The sequence below is a fragment of the Macaca nemestrina genome, chromosome 12 (assembly GCF_043159975.1).
Source record: "Macaca nemestrina isolate mMacNem1 chromosome 12, mMacNem.hap1, whole genome shotgun sequence".
Lineage (NCBI taxonomy): Eukaryota > Metazoa > Chordata > Mammalia > Primates > Cercopithecidae > Macaca > Macaca nemestrina.
The window spans coordinates 53,245,658-53,258,478 of record NC_092136.1 but is presented as its reverse complement, the minus strand read 5'-3'; the positions used below and the strand labels follow the sequence as shown (position 1 = coordinate 53,258,478).

General features: G+C 49.0%; 1 protein-coding gene across 2 annotated transcripts in view; it reads left to right on the top strand.

Moving 5' to 3' along the window:
- LOC105486898 (parvin alpha) overlaps nucleotides 1-12,821 on the top strand; it is a 168,443-nt gene that overhangs the window by 140,059 nt on the left and 15,563 nt on the right. For both annotated transcript variants that reach the window (XM_011750004.2, XM_011750005.2), the window contains exons 7-12: nucleotides 1,410-1,468; nucleotides 4,342-4,361; nucleotides 5,911-5,972; nucleotides 6,616-6,684; nucleotides 10,208-10,309; nucleotides 11,047-11,119. In XM_011750004.2, the coding sequence (XP_011748306.1) occupies nucleotides 1,410-1,468; nucleotides 4,342-4,361; nucleotides 5,911-5,972; nucleotides 6,616-6,684; nucleotides 10,208-10,309; nucleotides 11,047-11,119 (385 nt within the window). The remainder of the gene's footprint in view (nucleotides 1-1,409; nucleotides 1,469-4,341; nucleotides 4,362-5,910; nucleotides 5,973-6,615; nucleotides 6,685-10,207; nucleotides 10,310-11,046; nucleotides 11,120-12,821) is intronic.

Sequence of the window (12,821 nt, the reverse complement as noted above, 5' to 3'; positions counted from 1 at the left end):
TGTGGCTGTTTGTGGAACTTTGGGCAGGAGGCTCGAGAAGGCAGGGCTCAGGTGAGCCACCCATGTGCAGAGGCTCCTTCCTTCTTCACACTCATCTCAGCCTTGGGGAAGGTGCATTTGCTTTGTCAGTGCTTGCTGTGTCACAGCATCCTCCAGGTGTCTGGTGCTGGTGGTAGAGGGACCTAGTAGGATGAATCTCCCACCTCACACCCATCAGAAAGTCTTCCCGAACCCCAGCATTACCTCCTTCATCAGCTCCCATGCCCACACAGCGCTATTTAAACCCTCCAAACTGGCACCCAGAGCTGCCCCAACTGGTGGCGGCCGCCCTCCCCCGGAGGGCCTCTGGAACACATTTGTGCATCCTGCCTCTGCCTCTTGGCAGGGCCATTCCTCCCACTGAAATAACCCCTTCTCAGTGTCCAGCTCCAGCGCCCCCTCCACTTGGAAGGTTTCTCTGACCATTCTAGCTAAAAGTGCTTGCTCCTGGCCTACGTTCAGCACTTTCTGCAGAGGGTGACCATGTAATCTATTATTCATGACACTTTTGAGATGAAAGCGAATCTTACTAATATGCTGGGACATCAGGGGGATAAACCAGGACTGTTTTGGGGAAACCATTCAGGAGTCTGCTTCATCTACCCCGATTGACTCTAAGCTCTTCAAGGGCAGAAACTATATCATATACTCCATAGTATTTGTTCTAACTCCAGCACAGGGCCTTGTACACAGAAGGCACTGATTAATGAACTAAACAAGAAAGAGGATAAGTTGATGGGAGAAGGGTGGACAGATGATGGATGGATGGACGGATGGACAGATGGTTGGATGGATGGATGGACGGATGAGTTTCTAACATACTTAACCTTTTCTCAGAGAATAAGCTAGTTACCTGAGTGACAACTGTACTCCTTATTTAAAAGCTCCCATACTTATCAGTTAAGGAAAAAAAAAAAAAAAAACCTCTCTATTGTCTGAATTCCCTGAGTTGGCCTCAGTTCCTCCACCCAGCCCCCCAGTTAAATGTGTTTCTCAGCTTCCCTCTGTGGCCCCAGCTGGAGGGCAGACACACCCTGGCCTTCATTTCCATTTGGTTTATTGTGGATTACTCCAGGAGGCAAACAGTTTGCTTCCAGCAGAATGTCTTCCAATAAAGAAAGGAAAGATTCACCATCCAAGAAACAGCCTACTTGTTTGGACTAAACACTAATTGCACTTGCGTCCTAATGGTTCAGTCCAGTCCCAGAAAATCAGGACCTCCTTTCACTTCCAGCATTATCTTATCTCGGGTACATTTCTTAAACACCAGTAACTTTCTCAATGTCAGGAATGCTCATCAGTGTTTCTGTATTTTTCTAAAGCATAGTTTTCTCTTCTCCTCCCAACCCCTTTCCCCACCCCCATTTCAGAAACGAGAAGGAATCCTCCAGTCTCGGCAAATCCAAGAGGAAATAACTGGTAACACAGAGTATGTCAACACCATTGTTGCCAGCGATTCTGTAATGGAACACAGATGTTTCTCCGAAATTCATCCATTTGCTGATATTTAGTTTTCATTTATTGGGATTGCAGGAGGGATTAGACTTCAGCCAATGATTATAGTTTAGCCTTTTCCATGCATTCAAAACATGCCTCTCAATGCTTAAGGTACAAACTTGGGTGGGGAAGTGGGGAGAGGGAATTAGCAGTGATTGAAAAATTCTAATTTTGTGCCACTCCAGGAAAAAGTGTGCCCAAAAAAAGCCAACCCAGCATGAAATCGTCATGCCATAAACACTAGGTTGAATTTAAATTGTTAACCTTCAAAAGGACGTTTTTCTTCCTTTTTTGAATCGATTTATTTGGTCACGTGCCATGACCCAGAAAGCCTCTCTCCCTTAGAGTTGTCTTTTGGTTTAGGGTGGTTTTTTTCCCCATTTATTTTTAGAAATTGGGATATTAGAACCTATCAAAAGTTTACCCTGGGGAACAGGAGTTTTGTCCTCAAGCAGAAAAAAATGGATAGTGTGAGGTAAGTTTGTGATCACAAGAACTGAGCCCTGGCCCATGCAAAGCCAGGCAGTTAGCTTTCAGCACCCCTGCTCCCCAGACTTTTCTCTGAGGCCCCCTTCAACAAGAGCAGCGTAGTGCAAAGAGCAGAGGCTGCAAAGCCAACCCAACTTGAGTTCAAATCCAGGCTCTGCCACTTGCTCACCAGGTGAGTCCCTTAACCTCTCTGACCTCAGTTTCCCCACCCAGAGAGGTAGGGAGGATTTATTGTGGTCACAGTTGTGACTTCGTTCCTTTACCCTCTGAAGCTGCTGTTCCAGCTTTTCTCCAGCACAACTGACCCTTAACTCCCAAGCCCATCCAGTCTCTAGGAGGTTCCCGCCCTCTCCACAGCCATGGCTGCCACAGGAGTCCAGGGCACTGCCCATCTAGATCACATTGTGTACATGGCTTAACAAGGACTAAGGCGCATGGGCATTCCAGGCCAAGACTAGGGGCAAGAGATGTAGAGTGGCCTTTCCCAAGATGCCCTGTTTATGGCCGATGGAGACCCCATCAAGCAGCCTCCGTATACCTCAGAGGCCAGTCTTGGTAGCCAAAGGGTCAACTGATCTATAGGGCATACCTTGGCCTTGGTTCTGTGAGGGATGGGAGGAGCCAGGCCTGCTGGAAAAGGAGAATTCCTCACTGTCCCACTGCCCACCACCCCTCCCCCATGCTGGGCTTGCCTGCGCCCACTATTTCACCTCTGGGAAAGAAGACGACAGAGCAGAGAGGAGCATGGCCTGGGAGAAACTCCCAAACCAGGGAGTGTGAAGTTTCAGATTATTGAATAATCTCTCGGATGCATGTTATGCTTTCTATGGCCCCTTTCTCTGCCCCAAAGACATAAACATGGATGCAATGTCCTAATAATGACAACACAGTACAATTTATGGGGCACTTTCCTATCTATTGATGTTCATAGTAAACACATGAAGCCATGATTACACCCACTAAAACCCTACAGCCCAAGGGTGTGGAAGGAGACTGTGCCCTTGGTTTACCCAGCACTTAACTCCAAGTTCATTCTTCTTTCCAGTGCACTGCTTGCATGTGCTCACTTAGTGGGTGACAGGTGTGCAGATGGATAAACCAATATAATAATCATTATGAGAACCAAAAGTGTATTTGGAAAAAAGTGTTTTCAGCATTTACTACATACTAGGAATTATGCTGCAATATTTCTAGATATTAAATCATTTAATAATCACAACATCCGATTGAAGTATTTACCATAATTATCTTCATTTTAGAGATGAGAGACCTGGTGCCCAGAAAGGTTCATTAGCTTGCCCAAGGTCACTTTATGAGTTTGTTTTCACGCTGCTGATAAAGACATACCTGAAACTGGGAATGAAAAAGGGTTTAATTGGACTTACAGTTCCACGTGGCTGGAGAGGCCTCAGAATCATGACAGGAGGCAAAAGGCTCTTCTTACATGGTGGTGGCAAGAGAAAATGAGGAAGAAGCAAAAGAGGAAACCCTGATAAACCCATCAGATCTCATGAGAATTATTCATTATCACAAGAATAGCATGGGAAAGACCAGTTTCAATTAGTCTTTTCATGATTCAATTACTTCCCCCTAGGTCCCTCACAACACGTGGGAATTCTGGGAGATACAGTTCAGGTTGAGATTTGGGTAGGGACACAGCCAAACCGTATCAGTCACACAGCAAAAAAAATCACTCAATCACTCGGTGCAATTTGAACCTCAATGATCTGTCTTTAAAGCTTGTGCTCTTGATACTATGCTGCTTCTCTGCTATGAGTGTGGTTCCAGTTCCTGCACTCTTTGAGAAAACCTACCCTGGGTCGATGGCAGGTGCATCTTGGTGGGTACTACAGGATGGACAGGAGAGAAACAAAGCTGACCTGCCCACAGCAACCTAGGCAGTAAAATTCTACATTGAGGGGTTGTCTGAGCTCACTCATAAGAATCCTAAGATTTTCTGGTTGGAAATCTTCAGCCCCCTGAGTCCGATATTCTTTAACTACAAGCAATAATATGATTTTATTTAAGGCAAAAAGTAATCCTTTGGGCATCACTGTGCCAGATTTTGCATTACACCACTATGTCCGTGTAACGGGGAAAAAATGGGTGGTGATGTGGTAAAGTCTCAATAATTGGAGGCCGTGCAGAATAAAATGTCAATGGAAGGAGGCTTTTTGAGTTCCTCAACCAAGGGCAGGTGGGTGGCAGGCAGCATGGGGTGGGCTTCCAGCAATGATGGAGTGTCCCTTCAGAGGATTGGCCTCTTGTAAGGGACAAGAAAAGGGTCACACTATTTTCTTTCTCTTTTTCCTCCAGGGCTCTTTCCGGGAGGCATGGTAAGTCGCATAAGAATGTCCCCTGGCACTGGTGGCTGCACTGGGGCTTTAGTTAATTCTGCAGCAGCTGGGAAGAACAGGCCCTCAGCTTGCCACCTGGATATATGTCTGCACCAGCCTGGCTGACATGGCCAGTTGGGTTGGGAGGGACAGCTTACTGGTGGGAAGAAGACTACCTACACCTGCGCAGTCATCTTGAAATTTATCAGGCCATTGACCTTGCCATTTATGAAGCACTTTTGTAGCTATTGTTGTTCACAGTAAACATATGAAGCCACGATTATACCCCCTGAGACCCCACAGCCCAAGGGTGAGGGAGGAGATTATGATCTTGGTTTATCCAGCACTTAACTCCAAGTTTATTATTCTTTCCAGTACACTACTTGCAAGTGCTTATTTAGTGAATGATAGGTGTGCAGATGGATAAACCAATATAATAATCATAAAGAGAACCAAAAGTGTCCTCCGAAAAAAAATGTTTTGAGCATTTACTATGTCCTAGGAAGTATGCTAAAGTATTTCTAGATATTAAGTCATCTAATGCTTATAACATCCCACTGAAATACTTACTGTAATTATCCTCATTTTAGAGATGAGAGACCTGGAGCCCAGAAAGATTCATTAGCTTGCCCGAGGCTTCTGGATGGGTCCTGGGCATTTTCAGGGCAGGTTTGCACTAATTATCTCATGCAAATAAAGGAAGACATGCACGAACACAGGGACTGTCCCCTCTCACCACTCTGTCCTTCTAGAGACTGTCTTCTCTTCCTTCCCTCATCGCAGCTCCTAACATAGAGGCTGCAGCAAGGAGAATCCCTGCAGGGAGCATGGCTTTGCTATTTTCTATGATCCTGATATTTACTGTGGGTAATATTTTGAAATATTTCAACCATGCTAAAAATTATTCCCTTCAGGAGACCATGTCGGAGTTTACAGAGCACGCGCATGCTTGTTCTCACCCTTCATCCTCATGACAAACCTAAGGGAGGGTTATTTTTAAAATAACATTCTATAGAAGAGGAAACTAAGGCACAAAGAGTTGAAGTGGCCTAGATCACTTAAGAGGAAGAGCTCATACCCCATCCTGGAGCTCCCTGGCTCCCAGCCCTCTTCTCTGTGCCCTCTGCCAGCTTGTTTGTCATGGGTCTCCTGTTTTTGAAAATTGGGGGGTGAAATGATTTAATATTTGGATAACATTCCCCCTCTACTGAGGTTCAGAAACACCTGAACAATAGCTAAATCAGGATATAATGGAATACAGTGAAGGGAAATGACTAATCCGGGGTCACACTGCCTAAGAGAACCCTGAGTCTGCCGCAACCCAATAATGTACAGGTGCATGGACACAGACACAGGCTCCCAGGGTGAGAATCCCCCCAAATCTTAGTCCCAAATCACATTCCAGAGTTCCCAGCAGTCTGTACCCCAGAGGCTTCCCATCAGTCATTGACCTTGTGACCTTGAGAGGCCTGTGGCTCTGGGGCCCGAGGTGGGCTTCCCTGCCAGGAACCGGCTCTTGGGCTCCATGTTGTGTTTCCCTGTTTTTCAGAACGTGATGCCTTTGACACCTTGTTCGACCACGCCCCAGACAAGCTGAATGTGGTGAAAAAGGTGGGAAAGGGGTGTCTAGGACAGAGAGAGGGAAGCGAGGTGCAGCAGGACATTGGGAAAACCCATCCCTGCAGCTCGGGAGCTTCCTGCTGGAACTGATGGCATCACCTAATCTCTGCACACACACGGCTTTCCCCCTTGTCATCCATGTACCTGTCCGTTCCTTACTGAATGTTGCACCCGGGCTTTTTCCTCTCCATCAGCATGAGCAGCCTGTCTTCCCACCCAGGCTAACCCCAGCAATCCCAGTCTTCCCCGCTCCTCACAGAATTCCCTGTCTCCCTGGCCTAGGCACGTGTGCTGAAGAAAGGACAGGATGGAGAGAGCCAGTGGAATCTTTTTATCTCAGTTCCCCACTCAGACACTCCACCTGTCATTCTGCCTCTTGGGACCTCCTTGTTCCTTACACACCCTGAGTTGTATGGGACTGCAAGACCTAGAGCCTGTGGCCCTCCCTGTGCACTCAAGGGCCTTTGCAGAGAGACCTTCTGGGCCCGGGGCTCTTGGCTGGGCCTGATCCCGTGCTTTCACCCTCACCCTCGCCCTCGCCCTCGCCCTCACCCTCATGGGAGTCATGGGGCAGCCGCGGGCTCCTGTACTAGTGCAAATCCCCAGCTCTGGGCCTGCTTTGCTTCTCTTTTAGACACTCATCACTTTCGTGAACAAGCACCTGAATAAACTGAACCTGGAGGTCACAGAACTGGAAACCCAGGTGGGTGACAGACCCTAGCACAGGTGGAGGCAGGGCCCTGCCCTACAGCCCCTGTTCCAAGTGGTCCACCACACATGGCCAGGAGGGCTTTCCCAGCTGAGGGGAATGAGGGCATGGGGATCTGTCCTACTCTGAGGGGTGGACTGAATCTCTGCGGATTTTTTTCCAAATTTTTATGGTGAAAAGTTACAAGAATGAATACTCATATACCCTTCACCTGGATGCACCGATTATTAGTATCTGGCCACACCTTTCTCTGCACCCCTAAATGCTTGAGCATACGTCTCTCAAGAACAAGCACATTCTCTTAGATAGCCACAATACGGTTATCAAAGACAGGCCGTTTTAACATAATACATTAATCTATTTAGATTGAATCATATGAAATTGCTGACATTCGACTTTTTTTTTGTTTTTTGTTTTGTTTTGTTTTGTTTTTTGAGATAGAGTTTTACTCTTGTTGCCTAGGCTAGAGTGCAGTGGCAAGATCTTGGCTCACTGCAACCTCTGCCTCCCAGGTTCAAGCGATTCTCCTGCCTCAGCCTCCCAAGTAGCTGGGATTACAGGCATGTGCCACCATGCCCGGCTAATTTTTTGTATTCAGTAGAGACGAGATTTCACCGTGTTGGTCAGGCTGGTCTCGAACTCCTGACCTCAGGTGATCCACCCACCTTGGCCTCCCCAAGTGCCGGGATTATCGGCATGAGCCATCACGCCCAGCCGACTGTTTTTAACCTACTAAAATGGCAACGTCATGTGGTTGGAAAAAACACTTCAGATTTTGCCGCTTGTCCAGTTTGCTCACATGCTGCATTTACTTGTCATGTCTCTTTAGTGTCTTTTTAACATAGAACAACTCCTTGGCCTTTCTTGGCGTGGCATTGACACTTTTTGAAGCGTTCAGGCCAGCTGGTTTATAGACTGTCTTTTCCCTGCGTATTAGATTCAGGTCATCATTTTCATCAACAGCACTCCCCATGTAAGGCTTTGTTCTTCCTGCGTCATCCCAGGAGGAGGCACTCTGTCCATTAGCCCCACTGCTAGTGATAACTTGGATTATTTGGTTAGGGTGGTATTCACCGGATTTCCCTATTATAAAGTTATTTTTCCCCTCTTTATACTTAACTAATCTTTATTGGGGAGATACTTTAAGCGAGATGAATCCTGTTTCCCCACCTCCTTTCATTCTTGGTGAGCTTCTGCCTTGTGCTTCTCTTTCAATCGTCTGGGTACCTCCTTTTATTTTAAAGGCAAATGCCAGTCTGTCGCTGAGCTCCACCTGAGTGTGTCTAGACTGTGTGAAATGAGCTTCATGTACTCTTGTAGGAAGTAAGGAACGTTCTGGAAAAGTGACGCTTCCTTTAGTGAGCTAGCATGGGCCCTGGAATGATTAGCTCGTTTTTCAAGGGCAGGGAGTGCTATGACAGAGGTCACTGCCAAGCACTTTGGGTTTCTGCAGTTTTATCTGCTATTCCTACCAAGTTAGTGGAACCAGCCATAGGAGGTGAGGAGCAGTCTAAGCCTGGCATTCAGAGCTGTGAATGACCCCAACCCTAACCCAAGGTCACCCCTGACCTCACAGATTAGATTCTTTTACTCCTAACTCCTCCTCACCACAGCTCGAATAAAGCTCAGCTCCCACCAGAAGAGCCTTGATTTTGACAGACTCTGGGGTCTGCTCTCCCGTGTCCACCTAGGGTGAGTCATGCTCAGGCCATTCCCACCTGAGTTGTAGGCCTGATGGATGGAAGCTAGGAGGAGCTACCCTTTTGTTTTTGAGACAGGATCTTACTCCCATCGTGCAGGCTAAAGTGCAGTGGCACGATCACAGCTTACTGCATCCTCAGCTCCCAGGCTCAGGTGATCCTCCCACCCCAGTCTCCTGAGCAGCTGGGACTACAGGCATGCACCACCATACCCAGTTAATTTTTTTGTATTTTTAGTAGAGACAGGGTTCCGCCATGTTGCCCAGGCCAGTCTTGAACTCCTGAGCTCAAGCGATCCGCCCGCCTCAGCCTCCCAAAGTGCTGCGATTACAGGCATGAGCCACCACACTTGGCCAGGAGCTGCCTTTAAGGCAAGCCCAAGCTCAGGGTCTTATGCCCTTAATGAAGGCTGAGCCACAGGCCGGCCAGCTGGCTACCTGGAAAGCTCTCTGAGCAGACTCTGGGCTCCTAAGGCGATTCCAAGAAATTTGGCCTCTGTGAACCCTAGTAGCTATTTACACTCATAAACATTTGGTGGCCCAGCCTCCTTTGAAAGGGTTCTAGAATGTCGGATGTGCATCTGACCTCTATGTCTTTGCTAGGCCATCCCCCACACCTGGAACCACTGCTTCTCCAAAGGTCCATCATCCCTGGCCTCCATGGCCTCCACAAGCCTGTCTTGAGTGCTCAGCCTATGCTCACCTCACCCAGCCCTGAGCAGAAGACCAGCAGCCTCCACACTTAGCCGAGGGACTCTCCTGTCCCTGGGGCCTGGTTTCCCAACCATTCTGGCCTCTTCTGCCTAGGAAGGGACCGGGCTGCAAGCCTCTTGCCAGGGCCCTCAGCACATAGTTCTGCTTTTGCCAGGAAGAGCCAGTAAGTCATGTCCTGACTGCTTTGTTGTTTTCCCAGACAGTAATAGCAATATTTAATATTTATTCAATGCTACATGCCCAGCAGTTTACAGGCCCTCTCTGCATATTAACTGGCTTAGTCCTCACGATAACTCTGTGACGTAGATACTATACTATTACCATCCCTGTTTCACAGATAAGACATATGAGTACAGAGAAGTGACATAACTTGCCCAAGGCACACAGCTAGTAGGTGAGAGAGCTGGAATTTGCACCGGGGAGACCTGGCCCCAGAGCCCACATTCATAACAGCTGCACTCTGCTGCTGTAATACTGAAGAGAGATGGGAGAAAGAAGAATGCCCAGGCCTGTGTGACACTAGTCCTTTCTCTGTTCAGAAAGCACAGATCACCCCAGGAGCCTCATGCCATTCACCATGGACATCGCCTCTCCCTCCTCCCTCTGCCCCACTCTAGCCAATCCTGCTCATCCTCAGCTCTCCACTCAGGCACCGTCCTCTCCGGAAGCCTCCTCTGATGTCTTCAGTGCTTATGGGCGACCTTTCAACCTCACTCAGGCCAGCGAGCTTCCTTCCATCAGAGCAGCTGTGCCTTGTCCCCACACCAGTTTCCCTATTAGACTGTGCACTCCTCCAGGGCAGGAGCCACACTGACTCCCCACGCTCTGGTCCCCATGCCTAGACCAGGAGTTGGTACACAGCCTCTGTTCAGTCAATGCTGCGTCAGCTGAGATCAGGGCCTGGGCTTGTGGCTCCTGTGCTGGGCCAGCCAGACGTGGGGCAGAGCAGACCTCCTTGTCTCGGGCCACTGCCCCTACCCCCCAGCTAGCAGCCTGCCTGGGGTGGTAGGCTTCAGGTGGCAAAGCACAGACATTGATGGGCCTCCTGGATGGGGACTGGCTGGGAGGCGTAGGGGCCAGTGCATCACCTTGCTTTTCCTCCAGTTTGCAGATGGGGTATACCTGGTGCTGCTCATGGGGCTCCTGGAGGGCTACTTTGTGCCCCTGCACAGCTTCTTCCTGACCCCAGACAGCTTTGAACAGAAGGTAAGGAGAAGGGACATCAGGGAGGCTGCCTAACCCACATCCCCCGACTCATCTGCCCACACCCACGCTGGGGCTATCCACAAAAAAGGCAGAAGCCTCCCCTCTGCCCAAGGTCTTCAGTGCCTGGAGGTGGGGCCCATTATAAGAGCTGAGCTAGGAAGGAGCTACCTGCAGACCACTGGGCATCCCTGACTGCCTTTCCCTTCCCCTGAAGTCTGGCCCTGGTCCCCTGCCCTGTGTTCCTGTCAAGTGTCCCAGCCCAGCCTCCTGTCTCCCCAGAGGTGACAAGGAAAGTGACTGTGAAGCTGGTCAGACCTGAGGCCCATGCTTAGCCTGGTTCTGATGGCCTCTCGTAGGCTGCCACATCCTGCTCGCTACACAAAGGCATTTGATCCACAGCAGAAAGCCTGCTCTGCCTGTTGAACATGTCCTGCCATCTGATTCTTCCAAACGTGTGCACTGACACCCCCAGTTTGAAGTCCTGGCAGTTTACACAGGAACACAGTAGGATATGAAGGGAGTTTTGTGCTTCTCCAGGAGTGCTTCTCCAACAGCAAGCTAGGATCAGCTAGCTCACGCTCCAGGTGGCCTGCCCATTTTGGTAGCCATATTTCTTCTTGAAATTAGTTCAGCCTCTGCCCCTCTGGCTACAGTGCTGGGCTCCTTCACTTCCCAGGGCCAGGTCCCGGGGCTCCTGGGTGTGCAATGGTACATGCTGTCTGCATCTCTCTTGCCAGGTCTTGAATGTCTCCTTTGCCTTTGAGCTCATGCAAGACGGAGGGTTGGAAAAGCCAAAACCGCGACCAGAAGGTACTTTGCTCTTTCCTGGGTTTGTGACAACAGAGACCCTCTCCCTGCACACGGGTACTCAGATTTTGTAGCAGAGGGAAGCATTTTCTGAAGTCTTCATTGCTGGGGAAGGTGGGACTCGGTGCAGCTGCTCAGTCCCAGAGACCCTTTGTGAGCTGCCAGCTGCACAGCCAGGGGAAGAAAAGAATCTAAAATCCCACACATGCCTTGCATGGGATTGCAGGGATCAGGGCCCGAGCAGAAGAGCTGCTGCAGGAACTGTCCTGTGCCCAATGCCCAGGTTTTTCTGTCCCTGCACAGGGTGCTGACCTGCCAAAGAGCTGTGTCCCTGCAAGTCGGGGTGAAGGTGCAGTGCAGACAGTTCTGGGCTGAGCAGAACTACTTCTATCTGACAGATGTGGAGCTCCGCCTGCTCAGACTCTGCCTGAGGACAGGGCATGATTTGTGGGGTTTGGGTTGTAAATATAAGACTGGGGGGAAATGCAGAAGGAACAAGTGCTCCTGCAGCCCTTGGATACTCATGCTAGGAGTGCACACGTGCATTCGTGAGCAGAGGAGGCACACTTCTCTTAGTAGTCTTCTTGGTACAGATGTTCGCTTTCTGCCCCTTACTGACTGAAGTATTCCATTTCACCAGAGCTGGCGAGTCACCACTGTGTTGCAGATGATCTGCATATGTCCCCTGGGAACATTGAGAATGCCATTTGTGGCAAAAGGTTGCTTGCACTTTTCTGGTAGTTTACAGGCAAGTGGATGAGTAGGGATGGTGGGCTTTCATGCCCCCTTGCTGCCTCTGCTCTGAACTCCTCTATCCAAACCCCCACCTAGTGGGGGCCATGCCCTGGTCTAGTGGGCTTGAGACCCTGTAGATCATGATATAACGAGAGGGGTAAGACCTTCCTGAACCTCAAGGCATGTGCAGCCAACCAGGGAAGAGACAAGTTGCAGCCAGTTAGCAAAATGAAATGACAGTCCTGGGAACTGTTACGAAAGAGGTACAAGGAAGAGGCTGTGAGGACTGAGGAGGTGATACCACTTCTGTCTTGGGGGAGGAACACTTTGATGGAGATGGTGACAGTGGGGCTAAACCATAAGGACCAGGTAGGGCTTTGGTGTATGGAGACTGGGAGAGAAGTATGTGCATGCCAGACAGAATGACAGCATGAGCAAAAGTCCCCCCTGGGGAAGAATGAGGACCCTGTCTCATGACTCCTTCCAGACTTGTTATCTATTGACTCTGGCCAACAAAGGTCAACTCCTGTTCTCATTTATTACCACCTTGTCCTAAGCCCCTGGTCAACTGAGAACTGGGGGAGGACCTCTGGCAAGGCTGGTGTCCCCCTGGGGCTCTCTCTTTGGCAAGGCCACTCCAGCCTTCCTAATAGCATTAGGAATGGACTCTTCTTGTTCTGTGGGCAGATGATGAGCACCCTGCTTCTGGGAGGACAGACACAGTGGGAACGTTCCGGCTATCATTTTGCTTCCATTTTCTTGAACTGCTTAATATGAAACTTCCTGGTTACAGATTGGAAGTACTTCTGATATTTTAGAATTGGGATATTTCTTTCCCTTGGGACAGATAATTTTCCCAATATAAATCAATCTATAGGAATATTTTGGAATACAGGTGATATTTTTATGCAATTATTAAGTTGCTGAATATGAAACTAACTGACCGATGTGGATGGAAAAACACGTTTTA